This window comes from Actinia tenebrosa, unplaced genomic scaffold, assembly GCF_029948245.1.
Source record: "Actinia tenebrosa isolate PJP-AT-01 unplaced genomic scaffold, QUT_ActTen_1.0 PGA_scaffold10__47_contigs__length_13832649, whole genome shotgun sequence".
NCBI classification, from domain to species: Eukaryota; Metazoa; Cnidaria; class Anthozoa; order Actiniaria; family Actiniidae; genus Actinia; species Actinia tenebrosa.
Window position 1 is genome coordinate 10,690,504 of NW_028292570.1, and position 27,961 is coordinate 10,718,464.

The 27,961-nt window shown below is 35.8% G+C and overlaps 1 protein-coding gene, 1 long non-coding RNA gene and 1 pseudogene across 4 annotated transcripts; 2 read left to right on the plus strand and 1 right to left on the minus strand.

Moving 5' to 3' along the window:
* The first annotated feature begins 1,187 nt into the window (after positions 1–1,187).
* LOC148913010 (uncharacterized) lies at positions 1,188–9,028 on the plus strand. Of its 3 annotated transcripts, XR_016119210.1 has the most exons (5): positions 1,199–1,277; positions 1,359–1,475; positions 6,680–6,802; positions 7,392–7,456; positions 8,753–9,028. XR_016119210.1 is itself a non-coding variant. In XM_089026910.1 (3 exons), exons 2-3 carry the CDS (start codon positions 1,450–1,452, stop codon positions 7,861–7,863), a joined length of 498 nt encoding a protein of 165 aa, XP_088883036.1. In that variant the 5' UTR covers positions 1,188–1,277; positions 1,359–1,449; the 3' UTR covers positions 7,864–7,865. The 3 variants fall into 3 exon arrangements, 1 of the variants encoding a protein (XP_088883036.1); XR_016119209.1 differs by lacking the exon at positions 1,199–1,277 and having other exon boundaries at positions 1,356–1,475; positions 6,556–6,802; XM_089026910.1 differs by lacking the exons at positions 6,680–6,802; positions 8,753–9,028 and having other exon boundaries at positions 1,188–1,277; positions 7,392–7,865.
* A 3,958-nt stretch (positions 9,029–12,986) lies between these two features.
* On the plus strand, positions 12,987–17,819 carry LOC148913011 (uncharacterized). The gene is made up of 2 exons (XR_016119227.1): positions 12,987–14,377; positions 14,503–17,819. It is a non-coding gene; the product is annotated as an uncharacterized LOC148913011 (long non-coding RNA).
* A 1,158-nt stretch (positions 17,820–18,977) lies between these two features.
* On the minus strand, positions 18,978–20,573 carry LOC148913012 (uncharacterized; annotated as a pseudogene).
* Between the last annotated feature and the right edge of the window lie 7,388 nt (positions 20,574–27,961).

Consider the following 27,961-nt stretch of genomic DNA (forward strand, 5'->3'; position numbering starts at 1 on the left):
GTGCTCGACTTTTTTTTCAACTTGGTTGACTTTTTTTTAACTTGGCCGACTTTTTTTTTAGCTTGGCCAACTTTTTTACAACTTGGTCTACTTTTTTTGAGTTGGTCGTCTTTTTTAAGTAGGTCGACATTCAATGAACTTGGTCGACTTTTGTTTAGTTGGGACTAGATAACAAAAACACGATATGGCTTTATAAAATAATTGGGATACTACGCGCGCTATGATTGGTCGAAAACCATGTTTGATGAGAGTGTCAAAACACGCTATCGTCATTTTTAATCTATCGCGCGCGCTCATTGGTCAGTTTGAATAAGACGGCACGTAGGGAGAATTTACTTAGACTTTGCTTTTTTTCGATCTTTTCGCGCGTTTGTTATTTTATAAAACAAATCAAAAACAGTTTTCCGTGTTTGATACTCTGATCAAAACACTTGGGATGTTTGGAGAACACTCGAGAAGCTGGAAACCACTCCGCTACGCGTCGTGGTTTCCTACGCTCCTCTTAAGGGGTACCCTGTTTATGACAAAAAACTCAAATATGTAGACCCTGTTTATGATAAAAGATATAATTTATTGCACTGAGTTCCTGTTTCAATTTCATGTCATCTCGCGTATCGTTTTTTACGACCATAATAACCAGTTTCGGTCAATACGAAAGTAGAAGCCCTGAATATGATAGGAAACTCAGGAAGAACTTGGAACCTGAGTGAAATTGCATACCCTGTTTATGACAAGAAGCTCGAAAAACCATACCCTGTTCAGCGGATCATCCCTGTATAGTCCATATATGGGAGTCCCCCCCCCACGCCCTTGGTAGCAACCAAATTGTTTTACAGTGAGCATGTCCTCAACATACTTTGGAGCAACCCAACCCGAATAAATTGTTTGCGTCCGCCTATTTGCGATTTGAATTAGAAAATGTATGGCGATACTTAAAAAGCTCAATAAAATCTTCAAAATGTGAAATAAAGTAAAAACCAATTAGCTGATATATGAAATGTAGTATATCTTGAGTCATATTTATTAGATTTTGGATTTGACCAAGTTTAACGCAAAAAAAAAAAAATTCTTATAACATTTTCATTTGAATATGACACCACAGAAACCTAGCTTGGGCTACCTGTGGAGTGACTTGGCATTTTTGGGATACCTGTGTATCATTATCATCCCAGCATACTTAGCGTCACATTGAACGCGTTGCTTCGAAGGTCCAGATGTTAAAAAGAAAGGCGGAACAGTTTTTCTCTGATTTACTTCCATAAATCTCCGTTTAAAAGGTATGAAAAGCTTCTTGATCATCAATTTTACCAATTATATGCATGAGTGACCGATATATTATGAATTAATTTGGTTTTAAGGCAGTGTTACCGTATATGTTTGACCAAATCTTGAGTTGATCTTTGGACTTCAACCCAAAATGAAAACGATCCCGAAGACCTCGCAAAAGTCATGAAAGAAAGAGCTACAAAAGCCAAGTAAGTTTAACTCCAAACAATTTTTTTCTTGATAAATACACGTTCTTTATGTTCTTAGTTTTGATTTATGTTCAATTAGTAATCAGGGATTATAGTTTTAGCGTAGTTTTCTGCTGAGATACCCATGTCGTTGAGCTTAGAAAACAAAATGGGGCTGTTCCTTCGTATAGAGGAGCACAGAATACGTCTTCAGAATGGAATTTGTAGATCTCTGGTCATTGGCATTTCACTCTGTGTAGGAAATTTGCTCCATTATAGGAAATAAGTGGATACAATTTTCCAACTTATCAACCTTTACATAACAATCCAGTTGTAGCCTCACAGCCTTCATAACGATTTGGAGGCCATAGTTTTCGAATTGATGGTGAAGTTCATGGTAAAAAACGACAGTCTTCTGCACAATTTAGAACGATTTTGGGAAAAAAAAATCATATTTCGAAGTTGTTTTGATGGATTTTATCTGGAAATTGTTTCAAATAAACAAGAAGTTGTGTTCTTTATATCAAATATAAAAGCTTTTTTGTATCATATAAGAAACCATTTTTCAAACCAAATTTTGCCCTCAAAAGTGTAAATATGGTTCTGAAGGGATACTACATCTTTGCTTACATTTGCATCCAAAACCATTTTTATTTTAGAAATGCTAGTGTAAAAAGCTGTCTGAATATATCTCTTATATTTTGGATGAAAAAAAAACTGGGGGTACCCTCGCATTTTACAAAGTTTTTTTAAGGATGGTGGGTACAGTTGTCAGCGCGCACTTTAACTGCGCACATTATGTAGTCCACAGGAACTCCAATGTTTTCAAAAATATCAACAACAACAAAACGAAATAAAGGCGTGATCATTGTTGTCATCATTTTTTTAAATAGCAATTTTGTTCGTGTGTGTCTATATGGGATAGTTAAATAGTACTGTAAAAATAAAAGTCAAAGTTGTGAAAAGGAGAAAACGACGACTAGATGGTAGATTTGTCGGAAATAGAGTACCGGTGAACCGACAAAAACTAGACGAAAAAGATCAAGAGAGAAAAACTTGAAAACAAACACAAAATATTATTGAAGGAGAGCGAATTATTGAGTTAGATTACCTGATGTAGCAGTTAAAAAGTGGGTGTAGTGAATGTAAAGAGGCACTTAAACTTCATGAATTGATCCACGAAAAAAAGTTTGGACTCTTGGTAGTTTGTTTTACATTCAATGCGAATTCGGAGTTTTAAACTGAAATTTCACCTACTATAAACCACTTAGTTTCTTCTATGAAACTCTTGGGGCTTTATTCCATTCTCAGTTATCCCTACAAGGTTTTCGTATTGCATTCTCTAGCACATTTAGTGACCGTATTCTTGATCCAGTAGTTCTTGTAGTAGTCCGCCATGTTTACCATCCCATAATGCAATGCTAAACCACGTCTCTCAGGGGAGGGGTGGAGGAAATTTGTAACCATCGCTTGAAAAAAGCTTGAAATCTGATATTCAAAAAATTATGACTACAAAAAACGCATGGCGACCCCAGTTTTTTATTTGCTTGGTATGTTTTGTAAACACTTAAGATAATTTTGAATGTGCTATTTCAAAAATAAAAATAGTTTTGGGTGGTTACTTTTTTGATTTTGTGTTTTTGTCCAAAATTGAAATTTTACCTACTTTTGCACAAAAGCAGATAAAAAATGTACTTTCATCTTTGCAACTTCAAATCTTTTTATTAATATGAAAAATATTTATGTTTAAGATTATTTTAGGCAAAATTTCGATGTACTTAAGCCAAACACAAGGGATATGCGATTTTTTGAAGTGCTTCAAAATGAGCTCACGTCATCGGGTCTTTAATGACAATTATCTCACTTGGATGCGTACTCTAAATAACTGACACAGTTTCATTCAAATAAAAATGGGTCGCGAACGGTACCCACCATCCTTAAAGTATTTTTTTGAGGATAAATTGGGTGCTAAAAGCATGACAAGTGTGACGCGGCGTTAGGAAACAGCGTGACCAGCTCTGTTTTTGTGGTTTTACAAGCAGGAGGAAAACTGAAGAAAAAGCGATATTTCAAGCCTTCAAAGAACCAGAAAACTTATTCAATTGGAAGAACAATAATAAATAATTACTTCCTGTGTAGAAGAAAAGATTTCCTTAAGCAAATGGTATGTAAAAGTATTTTTTGAAGTCGGAAAAAGGACTGCTTTTCATGAGGTTTCACGGCAGTTGTGCATGCAAAGCAAGAACCAGGCAAAAACTTTCGTAAAATAAAAACTTACATTCAGTTTAACTTCACTAGTGCAAGGGATTATAAAATTAATAAATCAAAATAATAATTTTCTTTGACAGTATGCCTTTTGCGTGAATGTTTTTGAATATATTTTTTAGTGAGTGAAAGACAGCTTATATAATAAGGCGAGGTCTTTCAACGACAAAAGTCGGTTCATTTTATGTAATTATACTCGCAGGAAAACCTAAAATGAACGGTTGATATTTGGGGTAATGTGTGATTTATTTTCAATTTTCATTTAAGTTTAAAACAAACTAAGCTTATCTGTATGGAAATATTGAAAAACTTCTCTTATTATTCACCGATCCAAGGCGATAGAAACTGCTTTTTCTAAAAAGTAAAAACTCATACTTTTTTGCCAAAAACACCTAAATTCTTGAAGATTACTCTGATCCATCTTTGACTACACAAGAAAATAGTTATTGCTGTTGTTCTTCACCTTAAATTTGTCCCAAGCCGACATTTTCTGTACCTTTGAGTGTTTTGCTTTTTAAAACCACAGGAATCCCTTGATGTAGATGCGCAGTAAGTATGCGTGCTGACAATAGTAGGAACCATTTTTAACTATGTTGTCGTCAAGAATATTAAACTGACGTGGATGGATAAGATTCATAATTAATTTGTCAAAATATCTATCAATCGATACTTTTAGATATATCAATGGGCCTAAGAAAAAATATTTAATTTAACAAAATCATTAATTTGAAAACAAAATCTTTGGCAATACTTTAACTTATAATCTTTTTTAATAAGTCTAGGCACAATTGTACAATGCATGTTGAAATGATAACAGATTTGTCACTTTTATCTCATGATTAACTCAATGGTAATAGTAATGATATCTCAACATCCATAACTTCTTTATAAACAGGAAGCCCAAGCTCGTGACTTGTGATAGTTTGCATATGTACAGTTATAAGAATGGAGTCACAAAATATTCTTTCACTGTGCTTCAAATTTACAATATAAAGGCTTTTTAATTGTCATGGTTGGTTGTTTTATAATGTTCTCCTATCTGTAATCGAGTTTCAGGTTCAGTTTGTTGTTTTACCGCCATTTGCATTGCTACGCGGCCACCCCAGACAAAAATCGTGACGTGCACTTTGCAATAGACTGCCGTCAATCAAACATGTTGACGTCATTTACACGAGTTTGGATTGGCCTGAATAGGCCCGGTGAGTGTGGCTCATAATATACTCGTCAACAATGGACAAATTTTTTCGCCTTTTGAATCACACATGCGTGTAAATGATGTCAACATGTTTGGTTGATGGCAGTCTATTGCAAAGTGCACGTCATGATTTTTGTCTAGGGTGGCCGCGTAGCAATGCAAATGGTGGTAAGGTAATCTTGTAAAAACTGCTCTAGTGCAGCTGAAACTCAGTCACAGGTAAGACACCAAAACATAATTATCCACGTTAAAAAAGTCTTTATTATTACAGATTTGAGGTACAGCAAAAGAGTATTTTGTAACTCCATACATTAACTGCACATGCAAACCATCACAAGCCACCTAAGTTGTTCTAATAGTTGTCAATGAGGCTGTGAGGCTATCAGGCTGTGAGGCTACAACTGGCTTGTTATGTAAAGGTTGATAAGTTGGAAAATTGTACCCACTTATTTCCTATGGTATCCGGTCTTTTCGCCACCTTGCACTTTCGCTAATTACCTAAAAGGTCGATTCGCTACTTAATAGAAGTCGATTTGCTACCTAGCTGTATCTCAAAATGTTGAAACTCATTGAAGCTTATAACTTTTCTGCTCAGATGTCGATCGAGAAATCTAAACCTAGCGAAGAGAGAATATTTACATCTCCCCATTTACGTGCAAGTTAAGGTATTAGAATACGTTTATGACCACAAATAACGCGCTGGCTTTATAGCATAACACAAACAAAGTATACATATTTTGAAAGCTGAGTAAACATAGTTTATGAAGAAATCTTCAAAATACGATTTTTATAAATTGTTGTTCACATTATTGTCCTTGAAGCGAAATTTGACCATGCCTCAGTGAAAACGTTAACGGACACGTACATTTTAAGCTATGTTTGCAAAAAATTTCTTAATCTACTCAGGAGATAATAAGCTCAAAAAGGGTGTCCCAGATTTTTGATATCTGTTTTATATCTCTCGCTATTTTTGATCAAAGTTCGGCTATTGCTTTTGGAGTATCGTTTAGAGTAAAAAGCATCATAACTTTGGAAAGAAATTAAATTTCAAAAATCGGAGACACCTTTTTTTTGGATCATGAGTTACTTTTTAAACTCTCCAAATTTTAGAAAAATCAAATTAAATCCAAGGGACTTTTATCTTTTTGAAGTCGAGGTTTTAGCGGCAAAAATTCATTTCTTTGTTTGGAGCCGGAAGCTGAGGAAGCCACGATGGTGTTGGCCAAAACACCTTGAGCTTTCCATTTTGTCATCACTTGTCAAATTATCTGTTGTTCTGGACGATCACAATGTAGGATCTTTTTACAAGGACAAAGGAGCATTTGGACTCAACGTTATTGCAAGCGACGGGACATTTCCGGTCTTGATAAAGACTCGATTTCAATTTGTCTCAAAATTTTGGCTTTTCCAATCAAAAATTGCAAGAAGTTTTACTAACATATGAAAGACAAAGATTTAAAGTTATGAAATTTCAAAAAAAAATTTTTCGAGCAAATTGCATTTTTCGTATCCTAATACCTTAACTCTTTCCCATTCACGCTCAATAAAATCGGATGAATTCATCTGATGACGTCACAATCGGATAAAATCATCGATAACTAGCCTTCGGAAGAAATAAACCAATCACTGGCTTCGTTTCAGAATCCCCGAGTAATTATTGACTCTGTTTTGGACTGGCGACTGCAAAACATTTCGTTGGAGCGTGACACTCGAAAATGGCATCTCAACCAAAGCGAGCGAGAGCCTTTAATTTTGATATTGACAGAGAGGAAGTGCTTTCTCTTATCATGGATGATGCCCTTAGTGGTGATAGCAGCTGTGGAGGGATTTCTAGTTCAGAAGAATCGGGTTTGAATTGAGAAATACTCGCTGAAAGTGAAGAATCGAGGTGAGTGAAAACTGTCACAAAGCGTGTTTACGAATGATCACATTTAAATTCATGTAAAACCTAAAAAAAATCACATTTATAACACCACATAGACAACCAGAACAGTGTTTTTGCCACAGTCATATACTTATTCATAAATTTCTGACAATCTCTTGCCATAGAATTAATTTTTTTACGAATAACATTTCCGTTGAAGCGGTTAGCACTTCTTTGGCAAATCGGTTTCCACGACAATTTAGATGCTGTTTTTTAAATTTGATTTTTTCGTGGCTTAGACTCTGCTCGTTTTATACATTGTATGCCAAATCTCATCTAGAATCTCTTTGACTTTTCAGCTTTTAATTTTGATTGAATTTCATAAGAAAAGATTAGAAATTTTAAAATATTTTGTTTTATCAAATGCTTTTGAAGAACTTGATCAATGCACATCTTTTACTTTTCACAATCTGGTGTTATTTTCCTTTTCTTTATTGATTTTTCTATTTATCATCTTTTCTAAGCAGTCTATTAGACCATAAAATATAAAGTTAAATAACTTATTTTATTGAAAATAAGTTGAACTAATACTTTACTGTTGAATTTTCAACAGTAATGATCATGAGGAGGAACATCAGGAGACCAATTCACCACCAACAGACTCAGATCCCTCATCAGGTGAGGAAAGTGATCCAGACTTCAATGTTCCCCTTTCTGCTGTGCATTCTTGTAGACCTGTTAGATCTGGTGCTGTTGGACAAGCCGATGCTGTTAGACTAGCTGGTGTTGTTAGACGAGCCAGTGCTGTTGGAAGAGCTAGTGCTGTTGGTAGAGGAGTTGTTGTTGGCAGGCCCCATGGTGCTGATAGAAGAGTTGGTGTTGGCGGGGTTCGTGATCAAAAAAATGTCGGGAGAGGTGCTGTTGGAGTCCAGAATGCTGCTCAACAAGGGGAAAAAAGCTATAACCACCCAGATACTAGCAATATATTACCACCCTTTGCACCTAGACGGCCACCTGGCTTACACTCAGACCAGCCATATTTGAGAAACACTTTAACCACAGCCATTGAATTTTTCCATTGGTGAGAGATTTGTACCAGCTTGGGATGCCATGTACTGGTACCATGAGAAAGTCGAAGAGAATTCCCAGTAGTTCTCAAAAATGGGAAGACTTGGGCAAGGGGAAGAGATCGTGGAAGCATGAGGTGGGACAGGACCCCACCTGTTCTTACCCTGCAGTGGAAGGACAACAAGGTTGTTTCCCTCTTGACAACCATTGGTAATGCCAATGAAATATGTCAGGTGACGAGAAAGGTCAAGACTGGAAATGTCTGGAGGCAGATCAATGTCCAACAATCAGCAGCAATCAAGCAGTATAACTCGTACATGAATGCTGTTGATCGCTCTGACCAGATCTTGGCCAACAACAACTGTCTCGGAAAGTGTGTGCGTTGGTGGAAGACTCTCTTCTTTCATCTAATTGACATAGCTATTGTCAACAGCTATATTCTATTTAGGGAGCATAGAGCCAACAACCCCAATGTCGAAGCCCTTCGGAGACCAAAGTCCTACTCAATCCTTGATTATAAGGAAGAACTTGTCAGACAACTAGCTGGTATTGGTGATGATGATCCTCTCCCAACTAGCGGCAAGGTCAAACCTTCTGGACAGTTCATTACAGAACACTTACCTGTGTTTTCAGAGGATGTTCGATGCAACTGTGTTGTTTGCTATCATGAGGGGAGAGGTCAGCTGAGGGTGGCCTCATATTGTGATGCCCCTCAGTGTCAGGTGTTCCTACATATAACTAGTGCTAGGAATTGCTTCAGGGTGTGGCACAGCAAAGACTATCACCATGACTAGTTTTATATCTGATTCAGTTTCCCCACATTGTGCCATAAGAAACCGTGTATCAATTGGCTGTATAATTTTATGAACTAAAATGTTTACCTCCTTTTGCCTTTTTGCATTGCAGGTTTGTTTGCCTAAGAAACACTAAGGAAAACCGTTAGCAATGTTGAAAATGAAGTGTATTGTTCTACATATCTTATTGCTTTAGTGAATAAAGGTGTATTTGTTTTGTACAAATAGAGTATTAGCATAAGCATGTACAATAATATTTACTGCCACATGCTACTCATGACCCGTACGTATTATTACTAGTATTAGTAATTAGTATTATTAAGGGCAGGAGACTGGCTTTATTGTATTAAAAAAGGCCCAAGAAAGAATAAATTCTGCATTAATACAATTTTGTAATTAAAATTGCATTAAAGGATGGCCAGGAAACATGTTTCGGCCAGTTTTGCACGGCCAAAACCATATCACAAAAAAATGTCATATCTCATTGAAAATTGAGAATTTTGTCTCCAAACTTGGTGTGCTTTTTCTTGATGAAATTATCAAACTTTTTTTGTAAAAGAAATTTATCCAGCTCTGTATACCCTGGAAACTAGGGGAGTTTTAAGGAAAAAATCACTGCCTTAAGAGTTAATTTATGATAATTTATTCATAAATGATTCTCTTTTTCTGGTTGAAAAAGTAGATTATTTTAAAAGGAAATTCAATCAGCTTTAATTTGAGGTATTTTGCACTACATACCTCAAAATAGTTTTGAAAATATAAAATTGAACTTAAATCCTGCCATTTTACCCCCTTTTTTGCAAGAACAGGAAAGAGTTAAAGGGACTCTGAGGTGCCAGACATATCATAGCTTAAAATGTACATCAAACCCTGTTGATTTTGAAAATTGAAATGAAAATTCCATGAAATGCGTTTTTACGGTGATATCGTCCGTCAAAGTTGCGAAATGACTTAAGCTAGGCTCCCTGTGGAATATCACGGAATATCATCGCCACTTCTTCTAGCTCACTTTCCTCACTCACTCTTTCATAGGGTGTATTATAATCTGACCTAAGCAATTTCCGGCTCAAATTGATAAAGAACAGCCATACTTCCAACATGTTCCACTATCTGACGTCATCACAACCCAAGTATCCCAAGCCATCAAATCCGTGGCCGATATCACCCCAAAAAACGCATTTCATGGAATTTTCATTTCGATTTTCAAAATCAACAAGGTTTAATGTACATTTTAAGCTATAATGTGTCTGGCACCTCGGAGTCCCTTTAACAACAACTAATAGATTCTTTTGTTCAATGAAGAACTTTTCTGACAAATAAAAAGTTTTAGTTACAAAGAAGAAATCTAGTTGAGTTTTTCAGAGTTATTTTGGCTTGCTTCGTAGCAAAGTAGCAATTGGACTCTTGGCATTGTGTGACAACAAACAAATCGAAAGCTATGAGAAACGAAGGCTTATTTTTATCCCCGCTTTTGCTTGATGACTAAAAGTATGATTTCAAAATAAAAGGGTTTATGTCAAGGAAGAATTTTGGCTACGAAACAAGCAATCTAGTGGAGTTTTTTTAAGAGTTTTTTTTAGCTTCGTAGTAAAGTAGCGAATGGACTCCCGGCGTGAGGTGTTGCAATTAACAAACAAATTGGACTCAGTGTTGTGTAAATTATTTTAGATATGTATTCGCTGACATTTTTAGACATGGTTTTAGTGGCGTCCCCAAGCTGACTGACCTATACAATGTAACTGTTGTAGCTATAACAAAAGTATATTACACCTTTCACCTCCCTGGATTTGCTAATTTTTTTTTAGAAACTGCCATTCTTTGTTCTGCTTTGTTTTCTTTATAATTAATTTAGCCAATAATATTTGCCTCAATGAAATTTTTGATCTGTCCAAGTGGTATAAATAACTGCAAATAAATCATTCTATCACTTCACAAACAGTGATCGATTTGAGTATTTATGATAAGAGCCATTTTTCAACGATACAAGTATGTCCAGTCCAAACTGTATCATTTGCCAGACCCCTATTAATGACCTTGATAAAGCATGGTTTCTTGGATGGTTACCGGTCAGGAGTTGTTGGGAACGCCAAGCGTGTGAAGTCGGCTACCGCTTTCCATTCTCTGATTATGTATAGGAAGATGAAAGCCCTTCACACGACTCAGAGATGTATGGCCATGGTTCGTAAGAAGGTAGGTATCTTATACTATGCTATACTATGCTACAGTATGCCATGCCATGCTATGTTACGCTATGCTATGTCATGCTATTCTGTTATGTTATGCTATTCTATGTCATCTTATGTTATGCTAACATGACATTCTCTTTCCACCAGATACCCCTGACAAAGTGAGGATTTTAAATATGGGACTCTCGGACAGTGAAATGTCTGGTGAGAATAATTATTGCTGTTATGTTTATGTGTAATATTATATTAACACTATAATCTATCTAATATAATTTTCTTTTGTTATCTTAATATGATATATAATTTGAAATATTAATTATGCTTTCATTTTGTCTCTTGGTGCAGATAAGGTTGCAGACATTACTCCATCATCGTCATCCATCCTAACTGATGTAGATGAAGTCACAGTTATTAATGCTCCACTTACATCATCCCCCAAGAAAAAGTCTGTGAATGGTAAGTTATTGGATGAAGAGAGTTCCCTAAATATTTTTTTCACATTTTAATCATTTTTTATTTCTCTTGATGCAGTTGAAGTTCCAGCCACTCTTAGTTGATCTCCAATCCAAAATTCTTTTAATGGTAAGTTATTATTATGTGATATTATAGGCTTCTTATACAAAAAGTATATCTGTACAGGTTTTATGCCAGCATTGCTATAGTTACAGATCTTATAAATCATTCCACTGTGTTTCTTTTTGTTATTGCAGACCTTTCAGATCAAGAATTAGAGCTGTCAATCGAATATCCAGTTCCCAATACCATGGAAATTGATAACATGATGACTTTCAACATCATAAGGGCTGGGACGAAGCTTGGTAAAGCCAAACTAAGGGAGTTAACGACTACCTTGGAAGTACTTGGATATTTAGCCAGACCTGGCCACCACCAACATGGTCTGTATGCAACGAGGCCATCCACAGCAACAATGACATAGAAGGTAATTATTAAAATGGTAAATAATAATAAAAATAAACTGTTTATTTACATATAAATCCTGACATAGATATAATATATATGTACGTGCTAACAAATTATATTACGTTCTTATATGGTGTTGGCATTGATTTATGTGGTATCGTTTATTCTTTTGAATTAGGTTGGCACAATGCAATCAACCGACGTGCATCAGGAAAGACATCCCTACCCCTATAACAGCTCATCAACCTCCTTCACCAAGAGGCCCTCCTTGTAAATTTGCAAGTCAGGTTGGTTGGTGAGAAAAAACTGAAGAGACTGCAATGGAAGAAGTAAAGGCAGCTTCAGGGAAAAGTGCATGCTGAGTGGATGGCCTACGGAAATGGAGAGAAGACTGCCTGACAGCTACTTTTTAAAAGGCCTGTTCCCGACTCAATGGACCAGTTGACAGAAATCAGTGAACTCCTCTTATTTTTCTTTTTATTAAAGTCGTAAATAGATGTTCAATATTTTAAGTAATATTTGAAGTTTTTTTTTCATATTGTATTATATAAATGTAAACAGCTTATTTTTGCAAATCATAAATCATTAATGTATTGATGGTTTTAAACCATTCCCAAGAGAATTAAATAACAAAAGACACGGTGGCCATGTTGGAGAATATAACAAAAGAATTCATTAACGATTCTTTTGTTAAGTTCCTCCAACGTGGCCGCCGTGAAAACCATTGATTTATCTCACTAGTTCTACATGTTATATTTAATACAAGGCTCGTAATTTACCTATTTCTGTTCTTATGGGTCTACATGTTATATGTTATGCAATAAATTGGTTATAGTAATAAAATGTTATAGCTGTTTTCAGTAGTTGAAATGAAATTTTCAAATTGAAATAACTCATTCTTATTCACAACCGCAAAAAGCTGACAAAAGAGAGATGAATTGTATTTACGATTTCTTGGTGCAACGCACATCATTGTTTGTTGTCACACAATGCCTCACACCAGGAGTCCATTCACTACTTTACTACGAAGCTAAAAAACTCTAACAAACTCCACTAGATTGCTTGTATCGTAGCTAAAGTTCTTCCTTTATTTTGAAGTCAAACCTTTAGTCATGGAGCAAAAGCGGTGATAAAAATAAGCCTAATTTTTGGCACTTAATTTAATTAGTTCATTGATCATTATTTAATTAGTTCATTGATCATTTCATGGGTATATAATATTACATTTTTATTGTTTGTCTATATATTTGGCTATGTACAAATTACCATAGATGGAAGCTTGGGAGTACCATTCACAATTTCTCCTTCACTGCTTTATGTTGAAGAAAAGCAAACAGAAATAATTTTGAAATAGCTCTCGTACACGTGTCGATGCCACCCGGGGTAGTGGAAGAAAATTTAATATTGATTGCAATTTTCGATTGATATCAATTGAAAAGCTAAACACAGAAGTTTAAACTTGATATGTCATGAAAGCCCTGTACAATGAAACGTCTACCAGTATTTCAAAACTTTAGTGTCAACATTAGGAAATTTTTTTGTCAATTACTAAAAAAAAAACTGTTATGGATGTAGCCCACCATCTAACTGTAAGACAACAATTTTATGTTAATTTCATACAGAATTTCCTGTATTTAACACTTTTTACTAGGAAACAGCCCCAAAATATTTTCAAGATATTCAAATATCAGCTTGTGAGATGGATCTACTTTCAAATTAAAAGCATAGTATGCCCCTAAGAGGACAATAAGGGCTTTAACATTACTTATTGGTGATGAAACTTCTAGGAAGATTTTTTTCCTCAATTACTAAAAAAATCTGACATGGATGTAGATGATAAGATGATACCATCTTCACTGCAAAACCACAATATTGGATGTGTCGTGATACTTTTCTTTTTCACTAAGTCATCAATGTTTCTAGTATCCTGTAAATAATAAAACTTTGCTGTAACATTTGGAACATATGGGAGCATTTTCCTTTATGTCACTTTCCAAATGCTTAATACATACCTCATCAAAAGAGTGCATTTATAGACAGTAGCTGCTTGAAAGGCTCAGGGCAGCTTAAATGGACCATCAATATACCAGGTGTGTGCCCTGTTAAGTGTCAGTAGCTGTTCTGGCGATGCAATATAAAGTGGCAATGGTTGTTCACTCTGAGGTCAGACTTCATGAAATTTGGATGTATGCATTCAGGGCGAAAGGCAAAGTTGAGATCCTTGGGGTCTTCTGGTCTTATTCTTTGACGGTGGCAGTTGACAAAATGACGTGCAATGTGGGCAGGTTTTGGAAGTGCTGGACAAGGGCCAGTCAGTCTTTCAGAAAGAACCTATAATGAAAAAAGGCAAGAAAGGTTAATTTTGAGCAACATATTTTGTCATTTATAATTTACTAATGATGATGGTAAGTTGTCATTATTATCATGATATCGCCCATACCTCTTCTACAATTGCACTAGCCAGCTTGAAGATATTCATTGTGGCTTTTTTCTTTACTTCAGCAACAATCTTAGCTACAGTAGCTGCACCCACTTCTGCTGGATAATAATGACCTTATTTGCCAGGTGTGAATGTGCTGCTAACCTGAGAAAAAATAAATCAGTTAACATATGTGTGTAAAAGGCCACAGGTATGCATAACTCTCTATAAATATTGTCACTAACCTGTTTCATAGTAGCTTCGCAGTTCAGATTTTTGGTTCTTACGGTGCACTGCCAGTATGTAGTTGTTTTAGTTTTCTCTTTAACGTTATAGCTGTATCCCCTGCTGTCCACTAGCTTTGCTCTTTGCTGTTTGGAAGCTTCTTGGACAACCTCAAGTGTTACAATCTCTTGCCCGAGTGAGGTTTCATTTGGATCTGCATCCAGAATCGAAGGTTCCACATTGTATTCAGGTAGAGGGATTGGAGTTGGATCTGCAAATTAAGTGTGCATTCAACTCTCACAAACCTCAACAAAGTAAACATTTTCTGAATGCTGAATAAATGTAGAAACTGTTCATTTTTTCCTTTTTGTAAAATACATTTATCCTTTTAAGTTAGAGTGAATTATTCGAATAAAAATTTTCACCGTGGAACCTTAGCGGAGTTCAATGACAGCCGGTAATGATCGAAAACCAATGCTTATTACCCTTCTGAGATCACAAGACATCACTTGTCAAAAGTATTTCTCCGATTTTTGATTAGTTGCCCTGTTCCTTTTTTATACGCTCCTAAAGTTATGACGCTGCTATATCAGCTCCAGCCGAGCCAAAATCCACGATAACTTTGGAGATAAGCAAAAAATCCAAAATGTGTCCCCAATGACAGACAAAGTAACGAGAAACCAAGATCGAATTATTTCATTGTTATTCAGGGTGGGAGGTCCAGATAAATTCCTAACTGAACTTTTGTTATTCAGTACCGCTCAGTAGTGTCTTTTTAGGGATTCATCGCTATTATTCAAGTTCAGAGGTTTTGTTCGCTCAGGCCATCCTTATTATTTTTAAAGTCTACGCCTAACTAAAGAGAAAAGCAAGCAAACAACAGGAAATCAAAACGAAGATCCAAAAGCGTACAAAGTAAAACAACAGTGGCTGATAGAGACGTAACGACACATCGTTGACAAGTGATGCCAACAATAAATCGAAAACTATTGAACCTAAAAACTCGTTTTTCGCTTATTTCTCGCTAATAAAAAACGCTATTGAAAAATTAGTTTTGGAAAATGATAGCTTACTGTGTATTCTCTCGCAAAATGTAAAAACCTAAATATCAATCTTTCATAGCAGTTTTGGAGACCCTGATACCTTAAGCAAATAAAATAAATGTATGAAGTCAACATTGAAAAGCTTTGTAAAATACAAAATCAATTATGACTTACCACTACTATCATCAATAAAGAATGGACTAGCGGCTGGGGAAGACCTTTCCCTTGCTGATGATTGGTCTGCCATTAGAAAAATAGGAAAAATGAGATGATATGAACAATGATAGGACAATATCACAACATAACCCTTACCAATACTTACCACTGCCAAAACTGTCATCCTCGATCATCCTCTCAATACGAACTTCATCTGGAGTGTTTTCGTCTGTAAAAAGAAAAGAAACTTAAATAACAACATATCATAGCACAACAACATGACATGACATACCAACATTACAAACTCTCCACTCTAGAATATGATTGTTGAACTTGCTGCTGGTACTTCCGGTAGACTGCTGCAGGTCAGAAGATGGTACAGACAATTCTTAAAAATATATAAATTGACCTAATTCACTATGACGTCACTGCTTGTTTATGTGGGGATAGAATCGCCAAATCCAATAGAAAATTCAACTAAATTTGCTCCTAGCAAAACAGTTTAATCTAAAATGGCCTGGTTTTCAGATATAATGTGTGTTAATATGTACTAAAAAATATTCTGAGCGTTTGCTGGCTATTCTACTTCTCTTCGTGGAATGATACGGGATTTAGAACAATATTCGGTTAGTTTGCCTTGATTTGACCCCGTCCTATGACCATGATCCTTTGCGTTTAAACAATAGATTGTTGAAGATTGTTTTGATGTGACGTCAGAGTGAAGTAGGGCCATTTTCATTTTTTTAATTAGGTAAATTTTCCTTATCTGACGAACATTGAAGTCATCATGGTCGTCATCCATTATAGATATTTCTAAAAAAGAAAATACGATTGTTCCAGGTACATAAATGGGTGTGCTTTGATACGGTGGCCCACAGAGGCAACACAAAGGTTGCGAGATAAGAAGAGCAAAACGGCTACGTAGAAGGACATACAGAGTACCAGGTCCTAATTACTGTTGGCACACCGGCGGTTACGATAAGTTGAAACATACTGTTTTCCCGTCCATGGGTGCATAGATGACTGGAGTAGGAAAGTAATGTGGCTTTGAGTAACCAGGTCCTACAACCAACCCAAAAACCCAGCTTCGTTTTATCTTCAATGCGTCGAAGAATATGGCTGCCCAGTGAAATTACGTAGTGATTGCGGCACGGAAAATGGAGCGATGGCTGCAATACATTGTGAATTTAGAGACTCTGTGGATGCTCATGTATACGGTTCTTCACCAGCTAATCAAAGAATCGAAGGGTGGTGAAAAAAACAGATCTACGTGGTGGATAAGCTACTTCAAAGATTTCACTGAAAAGGGACACTAAAATCCAGATATTGAGCTTGAAAATGAATGCCTTTTGGTTTTGCTTTTCAGAAGGAATCCAGCAAGACCTCAACCTGGTCAAAGAGTGATGGAATACCCATCATATAAGAGATTCTAAACCTTCTACCTGAAATGCCTCTAGAGTTGTATCATCTTCCAGAATGTTTTGGTGGAGTTGATGATTTAAGTCTTTTTGTTTCAACCTAGCAAATTCAATATGTAAGAGAAAATCTCTTTGATAAAGAATATGAATTGAACATACATCAAGAATATTGTAACTATATAAAGGCTAATATGGATTTACAGCAACTGAATAATTGGGAAGAAGCAGAGAAGCTGTATTTTACTTTGAAGGAAGTAGCTACACAATGAGTGGCATTTTGTGATCTTCTCAGGATGTATACCTAAGTAACATTCAAAAGGAATAGCTAATTCTATAAAGTGTCATTGCCTTCAAAAGTAAATAGCCTGGTATGTCCTACCTAATACATATCAATATACAGTGTTTTTCACCATTGATTTAATATCTTTAGTAGATGTTAAGTAGATGCCAAATCCAAGACAAGTTTCTAAGTTATACTTAGACATTATATCATATGCCCCTTTACCTGGTTGTGCTTTTGAAAGCTCATCCAGAGATGACTTCATGGCAAGGCCATATATATCTTCCACAGTAACCTAAGCCTTATCTGTGCCTTTGACTAAAGCATTGAAAACAACTGGATAGAGACAATTACTTCCTGGGCCTCCATGCACTAGTGTGGTAGGTAGCACAGGTATTGTAAAAGAACGTGTCAAGCAATTTGAATCGAGCAAATCAAATTTACTGGTGCTCTTTGAATTTGGAATGATATCAGATCTCCAAATTCAAATAAAAAACATTTTTCAGTAAAAAAAAAAAAAAAAAAAAAAAACAGTAGCAGAAGATCGATTTCATGTAACCCACTTTTACAGTGAAATTAGAAAACCATGAACATATAATATATCTGGAATGTTTATTGTTTTCAACCAACCTCATGCAAGAGCTACAAACTACCAAAGATCTTTATCACTGAACTAGATCAGGATAATTTTCAAGGTATGAGTTTGCTTACATACAAAAAATTTGCTCTTCAAAATAAGTCCTAAACAAACCAGGAATACATAGCTTTGAGATTCAAATATGAGATCTACAACTGGTACAAAAAGCACAATTAACAGCCTACCACCTGAAGATATAACTAATTAATATAAACAATATCAACAACATAAACAAATCCAATGTTTGCTTGGAAAGTGAAAAAATTGAGCTACACCAGAAGAATTCCAGAATCCATAATAGTATGAGACTATTAATCTTTCACTGTTGTTGGGCTATATAAACGGTGTCGTCGTTCATACGCTTGAAAATGTATCTTGCTTTCCTCAAGTCAGTAAAAACTACCTTGATAACTGCTGGGCACTCAGTGTAAGTATGACCAAAACTATTGTGCTGGATAACTTTTTCAAAAATCAAATCGAACACTTCAAGAGGAATGTCAATGCTAAAAGTGCAAAACCATGGAGTCACTGTGCTTGGAAACTGTTGCATTCGACAAACAATGGACTTGTGTAGTCTGTAGAGAGTTCGTTCAGCCATAGGCCACAAATCCATAAGAATGTGACAATCGGGATGCTCCGATTCCATACTCGAACAGATTTCGCCGACAAGTTAATCCAAATTTCGAAATACATTATTTACTCCTTCAATACTTCGTTGATTATCTGCTGTGTCGCTTCCCAAAATATTCAGCTTACACAGTCTCAAACTTCTCTCAATCTGTTCCTGGACTCTTTTGCACGTCCGCCATCTTGAAACAAAATCAAGATTACCCAGAATTCAATGCGCACCTCCGATGAGACCTTGACGGGGGCTATGTGCCCCAGCATGTGGAAGCTTAGAAATTGGACGATAGCTGCAGGGGTCAGATACAGTGCCACTTTTAAATAACAGTGTGACCTTGGCAGTTTTCCATCTACTTGGGAACTGCTCTTTCGAATATTTTTGCAAGAGGCGAAAGGGTAGCTATAAGCCTATAATTTCCAGGATCAGTTGTTATACCAGATTTATAAATAGGAGTTACTTTCGAAATCTTTAAAGAAGCAGGAAAAATACCTTTAATTTCAAATAATTTAACACGTTACTATAATTTCTATAATATCTAACTTTATCTAGGTCTTTATTGAGATAATGTGTCCTGTATAATTTTTGTTTATGTTTGATAGATTTTAAGATGCCATTTGTAATCCATAGTTTTTGCAGCAATTGTTTTGATTTTCTTTTCTATATTTGTTGAATCGGGGCATGTTTATTCATTACTGTGTCTAGTTTAGCTATAGCTGAATTATTATATAATAATAGTAATAGTTCCTGAGCATTATTAGAACTCAATGCTCTTACATAAGTCAAAAGCAATAAATAAATGAATAAAAAAAAGAATTATATTATATATAGCTGTGCCTAGTTTAATCTTTTGATGTATATCTATGCAGTCATTAAATTCATCTTTCCAGTCAACAGATTTAATATCATTCAAATATGCAAATATGTGCCTAGTTTAGCTATAGCTGAATTATTATATGAATTGTATTATATATAGCTGTGCCTAGTTAAGTCTTTTGATGTATATGTATGTAGTATTTAAAAAACGAGGAGTGGTGTATCGGGGATAAAACAATGAGGCGTAGCCGAGTGGGTTTCGACCTAATAAAACACGATCTACAAGTTTTTTAAATGGCTTCAAAAACTCATGAACAATTTATAAGATTTTGGTCCAACTGGAGCCACCATACATGTTACGAGCATGGACTTCTATACATCGATAGCATCCCACATTTTAAAGACAGCATGTTAGTCTCAAGACAGGATTGCTAGTCAATTAGATTTTGTGGGTCGTCGGTGATCGTATGTGAGACAGACCTTGATGAGGCTCTAAGTCTTCATCTAAATTTGAATATGCCTTTATCTCTGATAAAGTCTTCCTTATTAGTATTCTTTATATAAAGAATACTAGTTTAGAGTTCTTTATCGGATATAAAGGTCCATACACTTGACGTGTGTGGTGGCTCTAGTTGGACCAAATCGTCCTTATTAGTATTCTTTATATAAAGAATACTGATGAAGAGGACTTTATCGGGTATAAAGGTCCATGCACGTGACGTGTATGGTGGCTCCAATTGGACCAAAGGCTTATGAAATATTCATGAGTTTTTGAAGCAGTCATTAAATTCATCTTGCCAGTCAACAGAGTTAATATCATTCAAATATGCATCTTGATCAAAATTTTTATAGTCTCGGTAAGATCTCTTTTCATTACATCTTTTTAGTTTGCTTTTCAATTATATTAAAGATTGGTAAATGATCAGAAGTATCCATGGTTAAAATACCAGATGTGATAGTCTGAGCTAGAGTATTTACATATATATGGTCTATTAATGTTGTACTATGGCTTGTTAATCTAGTGGGTTTTAGTAATAATGGGTAAGTAATTGTTAGAATATAACATATCTAGATAATCTCCAGTTTGACTATGAGAATTAAATTTAAGTAAATCAATATTCATATCCCCCAAGAGATAAGTATGACATTTCGTTTTATCTAATGATTGTAGTAATTCTCCAAGTTTGCCGCAGGATGTTTGTAGACACATTGTCCTAAGCAGGGTTAAAAGGAAATTAGTTGAATAGATAAAGTCAAAAAAAAACCCCAAAAATAACAGATGAATACTTCAGTTTGCCTTAGAAGGTTTACCGTAACGGTTATGGAATCAACTGGGTCATCAGAGGTTTCCCTGACGTCCTGACTTTGATTTAAGTTCAACTTTTTTTTATGTAAAGAGTAAGTAAGAGCTAGCTCACCTAGTACGGTCCAACCATTCCTCAAAAGTTCACATCTTGTTGGTAATCATCCACCAACGTACCAAAACTTCTATAGCAGTTTTGTTCTTTTTTTTTCAACTCTCAGTATTTTGGCAGAATGAATTTCCTTTAGAGAGAAAACAGCCTTGGTTTATGCTTGACAAAATTTATATGAACTTTCATTCAGTTTTTGTTGTAAACGTTGGGTTTCCTGTAACACATAGCGAAATATGAAAAAAAAAAAAAAAGCAAGGTTGTATCATCTTTTTTTACCTTCATAAAAGGACTTCCTGACGCAAGACGCTAGATACATGGAGTTTGCCTTTTCCACCCCTAGGCCCTAGAAACAGACCTTTATTTGTTGTATTGTCATTTTACATTCATGACGAAGTTACTGAGAACTAGATTTCAGAATTCAAAATATGGATTCCTCGTCTTTAATTGGATGCTTGCTAGTCAAGCAGCTGAAAGAGCACTGAACAACTGAGCATTTGTATGCAACAATTTTTTTTCTTGGAACTAGTTCCCTCCCTCTTCGTTTGCCATTTTCATCTTTATGAGACTACAAGATATGGCATTTGCTGGCTTGATAACAGGATTTCCGAAAGAGTTACATCCATGGAAATGGCAGACTAGACTTTTGAAGTGACCTAAAAGAGTGATTCTTCGTTTCAAACCTATTTCCCTGGCAACTGTTTTCGCTTTTTATTTGACCAAGGAAATCACTCACTTCCTTTCCAGATTCGTAATCAAAGAACTTTGTCTAAAAGCTCAAAAAATACCGTATAATTACATAAAATGTTCCTTTGTCAATGAAAGACCGCGCATATACATCTTTCACTCGCTAAAAAAAATTATTCGAAAACGTTCACTCAAAAGGCATACTAACAACTGTTGGCGTTATATCTCTGTGGCAGTGATTTATGTTTGCATCAGGATGATGTGGTGTATGTTGCTCCTTTATGGCTCGTATTTTTGTCATTTTTTTAGCTGTCTGTTGGGGATGCGGTTCAGTTTTCTTTTAGGGCTGCTGTAGGTATTGGCATAAATGTCCTCTTGGCGATGAGATCTTTTTTCCTTCCCGAGTTGGGAGCAGAAGACATCTTAGTATTGCCATGCTTAAAGTTAAAAAGTCTTGACAGTTCTCTTATAGCATCGAGCCGAGCATCAAGACCATGAGTTAATCTGGTTGTACTTGTGAATGAATTCCTTTGTATGAAGAGTCCCAAAAATATATGTAGAATATGATCTCAAAACCCCTATGAATCCGAAATCCAAGATCCAAAGGCGACCGAGTAGAAAATCCGGATCTAATTGATTATCCGCAATGAATCTAAAAATAGAAGAATGGTTTTGCCTACCAAATGGTTTATGGGTTCGCATTTTTTAGTCCATCCCGGAGGACAGGAGGACAGCAGTTCCTATTTCCAAAATCTTTTTTACATCTAAAATTTCTAATTGTCTAGGAATGCATAAACTGTCCAACCACTCACTGTATGATTGGTCCTCTTTTTTGTAACCAATGAATATATTTCTAGTTTCGTTGTCCAGAAGAGGCGGTTGTTCTTGTGTTGGTACATGGCTGATATTTTGAAGAGATTGGAGAAGAGGTGGTTGTTCTTGTGGAGGTACATGGCTGATGTTTTGAAGAGATTGGAGAAGAGGTGGTTGTTCTTGTAGAGGTACATGGCTGATGTTTTGAAGAGATTGGAAAAGAGGTGTGTAGCCCTGGAACGGTGGGCCACATCAAATTCTTTGGCTGTCATTACAAGTCCAGCATCTCTGAGAATCTATATTGAACGGTATAAGACCGAATAATAACATTCTCTCTAATTCTAAAAGTTAAGTGTACCGTGACGTTTGGATAAACCAAGTACCGACAGTGTCCACGGCGCTATCCATGTGGTTGTGCCACAGATTCATATTTTGTATAATTTCGTTTACTTCTTCAGTAGATATGTGATTCAATGTAAACCTTACTAGAAAGAAGAGAAATATAATCTGTAAAGTTTTTAGAACTTGCTTTTAAATTAGCAGCCAATTTAGCACCTACCATGGTTAAATTCTTATCAAAAATTCAAATCGTGTCTTGTGGATCTTGTGTTTGAGAAGTTCCCGTTTTAATTTCTCAAACTCATTAATAATTCATGACCTTATAAACCATCCAGATACTCGTATTTCGTCATGTGCATGTAGTTGGAAACACAGTGAAACACATGGCCGCCAGAAAAGATTTTCCTTCCATCACATGGAATTTTTGTTAATATTATATACCATTTGTGATGTGTGTCAAAAACGATACACCACCACTGCTTCCGCCTTTTTTTATGTACGTAATTCCTGTTTCGTTTTCTTTGATCGATCATTGTCTGTCTGTCCGTATATATATATTTTTTATATATTTTCTTACTTTTGTTTCCGTCTATGCTGAGGCTTGAACCTGCTACCCCTGGTGATGAAATCCGCCGTAATTCCAACTGAGCTAAAGAGAACTCGCTTGTGATTTTTGGATTGCATAGTCTCTTTATTCAAACACAGCTTACAAATAACTAGACTCCCTTCGTGGCGTGAACTTGGGCTACCATAGTGTATTGGATGAAGTATAAGCACTTGGAGCCCCAGCCAAGTTTTTTGGTGTGTGGTTTGCATGTTGATGGGAAACAGCAACTTCTCAAAGGAATACCATTGTTATTATTGACATTTGAATTTGTAATATTACTGTTGTTTCTTTGCTGATTATCATCCGCAGCTTTGCCAATCTCTTCACTCTGTTCAGTATGTGTTTGTGCATTAAAATGATTTTCAGTATCATTGCTTTGTATGCATGTCTCAGTAATACACACTCCTCTGAGTTCAAATAAAACTGTTAAATTGTCATAAAAAACTTTGGATGTACCTTATCATACATCATGCATAAGAGTCAAAAATCCTAAATCTCGCATCGCCATTACAGCAAATAAGCTACTTATTACATTGAATAGTTAACAGGAATGACTGGTAATTTTCTCTAAAATTTGCAAAGCAGTACCTAAGGGCATGCACTAGAGTAAAGGAAATCGACAGTAGTTGAAATATCATGTATATTACCAGTGTAACTTGGGCTGTATTCCATCTGGTAATTAGTTTCTAATACTGTTACAATTCTAGGTAATTCTGTCCAAAGGCAAAAGTCTTGGTTGTGCAATCTTGACAGGACAGAATATAACTCATTCCCTGTATACATAATGCTTACTAAATCTGCTGAAAAATTTATTGAGTTCCTATGTTTATATATTAATGCACACAGTGACATGGCTATACATTGACAATCGCAATATTACCTTAAGCTGTGGAACAAAAATAGGGATAAACTACACAAAGTACATTTTTGTGAATTTGGATTTGTCAACAGTGGAAGCGCATTTTTCTGCTTTTGTACAAAAGACCAGTGAGCTGTTTGACTGGAACCCTACTTGGTTCTCAATCACGCAAAACAACACGAGACTTGTGCTCAACATGAGTAAGGAATTTAGCATAACGAGACCCGGCATTCCTTTGATAAATATGACTTTTTATTGGAATGAACAAATACAGATAATTGTACAGCTTTTTTGAATATACCGCAGTTCTGCTGTAGGTAGTTTACCGAAGTTTTTGTTGACACATTTATGAAATGATGTACAACCAAAACCATGCACAAGGCAACGATCAACACACTCGTAATGATAGCTGAACGAATGATAAACTGCTGAAGAAATTGTTCAAAATTGCAAACAAAATAATAAACAAAAAACCTATCCTCACTGTTAGTGATGTAAGTCCAAGACTTCTTGATTATATTCTTCTGGAAACGCATTTGTTTTCTAGGGAGATTCCAATATGGCGTCCATGTTGTTTTCTGTCATCAGATCGCCGAGCAGACCGCAGACCGCAGACCGCAGACCGCAGACCGCCGAGCAGACGGCAGGCTTACACACTTTCAACAGTGTTGATAGATAGACTGATAGAAAACCGAATCATAGAATCGGACTACCACAGGTAGCCCCAGTAATTACTTATGAATTGCTGATGCCTATTCTGAATTTTATTCAATAATGTTTATTATAGCATTACACTTTGATTATTCCGTCATTTACTTAGAAATACAGTTGAAGGTACAATTAGTAAACTGCCTAAATCACTGGCAAACTTCTTATTTTGTTCAGTACTCTCCTCTAAATTGGTTTCATCTTCACCTGATTTTGTGCTTTCATTTTGTTTAGTAATTTCACATTCTGGTGCTAGTGCTCAAGAAACCTTGGAAAGCATATTGCTATCGGGCTTTTCATACCCTAACGAAGCATCCAAACGATGGCCGGTTCGGTCTCTGTCTACTCCAGCATTGAAAAGCGTAGAAGCGCAAGTAACGCTCAAGCAATGGGGAGTTTCAGGCTTCAGCCTAACCTCTTTAACATAGCTGGTAATATACAATTCAGTGTATTTATACCGACTACTGCTTTGTCATACTTGAAATGCTTTGCTAGGCCTGAAGTAAAATGCAGTATGCTCTTTAGAGTGCGATAGAACGAGACCTATGTACGTTTTATAGTAGTCATCAAGACCAGGATTATAAATCTCTCCTATTGAATGACAGGTGTGCCTAACCACACGTGGAGTATACTTCAAATCTGACAAACCACCGTGAAACGTTTTGGAGATATTCTTCTCAAAACGAATGAAATTTTCACTTACTTCAAAGTTATTTATTGAGATATTTCTCTGCTCCCCGCCTCGCAAGCCAAACGATATAGAAATAGACTACATTTAACAAAGATTTTGCTGTTTGCATGCCTAAGAAGCCTGCTTTCCAAAGTTTCTTTTCCTCTTCTTCGCTGATAGGCTCCTTTTCTTCCTTCTTCGTCTTCAAAGCAATCCCAGAATATGATCCATCTTCCATCTCCGCATCCAGGATTCGTCTGAAGATTGCAAATCTTATAAAAGTAGAAAATGAATAAGAATTAACATAAACCGAAATTCTCTTAGCTCTTCTTTAGGTCGGCTATCACTAGTTCAGGTTTCTTGTTTATTTATTCAGTCTTACCTTTTATCACGAGGATCCAAGTGATTGAAGTCCCAAAACCGGCTTTTTATCCACTAACTCGCGTCGTATACCACAAACAATCTGATAAATTGTTTTTTGAGGGTAACGTTCTTCTCCTCTTTTTGAGATCTCTTGCACGAACTTACTCATCCAGTAATTCAGGGTAAATTTCGAAAATCTTGAGATTTAGCTGCCACATTACATACAATTCAAATCTCCAACAACTAATGTTTCTTTATCTTCGTCATCTAGTATTGATATCGTAGATTCCAAATAGCGTAATGATTCATTTCATAATTAGCAGTTTCCTTAAGTTTCTGGAGCAAACCAAAAATGCCATGATCTTCCAAGATATTAAATCAATGCCAGGTCCATTTGTAAAACTTTATAGATTAAACCTGTTAAACATTTCTTTCAATCAATTTCTCTTTCTCAGAGATCTATTGTCATGGATACTACTGCAGCCAGTATAGCTTCTGGCATTTCGTCAGTAGAAAGGGATTCATTTAGTTGATCCTCTCTTATTGTTGAATTAGATATATGATACAGTGCCAAATGGTCAATGTTTAAGTTTTAATGTTCATCATCTTGGAAAAGGTCATTCCAGTCGTCAGGGATATCACCATCAAGTAATTCACATTGTGCAGGAAGTGCATCGATAGGAACAATGTCGTTAAAAACAAATCTGATCACTGTAATAATTTTATCTGCATGATGTCTGTCCCATGTTTCGACATACTTGTAAACATCGGCAACTGTGAAAATGTTGTTCATGTTTTCTGTGACTTGTGAGATCAGAAAACCCAATCATGAAACGCAAATCTGTAAGTGTCACTCATGACAGTGGTTCTAACTATATTCATGAGAGGGGATTTGTGATACATTTTCTTTTGTTCAGGAGAAATTTCTCTTTTAATGAAAACAAAACCAACAAAACCAGAGTTTCGTAGCAACGTTTGTCCAAAATTCTCATTTCTATTACTACCAGCTACAATCTTGTTATAAAACTTCATAAAGGTATTTTCAGAAGACCATCCTGCATAGTCCATAATAGTTGTTATATAAACATTTGCTATGGCAGCTGAGCTGGCTGCAGCTCTGGTTCTGCGAGCACTATAAACATTGGTGTTTATTCCAGATTTAGTTAAGACCATCTTTAACCACCATGCTATGGTATCTTTTGATACAGGATTATGAGGTCAAGGTAACTTACAAAGAACTGGCTGTGTTTGCCCCTCATGTCCTTTGTTTTCAACAAGTATGCAGCAATACTTTGCACTGGGCGGAGGCCTTTATCTCTATCATATGCCTGTAGTTCAATATTCGTCTATTTCTGCCAAGGTCTTGAACAATTCCCAACGCTCTTTCTTTAACTTCTCTTCTCTTGCATAATATATCGGTATTGGGTTCCCTGTATTTTTTTCTCGAAATAACATTTGGTGAGACCGATCGTCAAATGTCATGACTACCCGTCACGACCTGTCACGGTCCGTTAACATTTTCGAGGCGAGGGACCTTAGCTGATATGCTTTGAAAAATTTCTAAGTGCCTTCATTTTCATTGCATATTCACATTGCTGGTCATTTCCTGTAATGTATTGGTACTGATCATGAGTCATGCTATTAACAATGTATTTTTTCACATCATTTCCAGTACTTCGTGTTGTTAATCTGATTCCCCCTATATGGCTTTCAGACAGTTTTTTTCTTATGTCCTTTTTGTGGCTTCACAGTCGGGGAAAACTCTGCGATGATCTAAAAATGAATGGCATTTCTTTATTAATAGTAGCTCTTTGAGCTGACTGCTGAAGTGTAATCATCTTTACGAAAGCACTTTTCAAGTGACCCTTACCCACAGTTTCCTTAGAACACTTAAGAGTTGTTTTTGTTATTATCTACCATTAAAGAACCAAAGCCAAATACGCTGTATTCCAGCATCCATTTAATCATTTTTTGATTTTCTTGATAGTAATAGTATTACAATTCTATGAAATTTCTTTTATTAAATTAGAATAAAGCTGAACTTTAAATTTGAACTAATTCATTACCAATATTGATATTTTTGTCTTCTTTAAACAGTAACAGTTTTTTTTTTTTTGAAAATGCATCAGTGCTTTCTGTC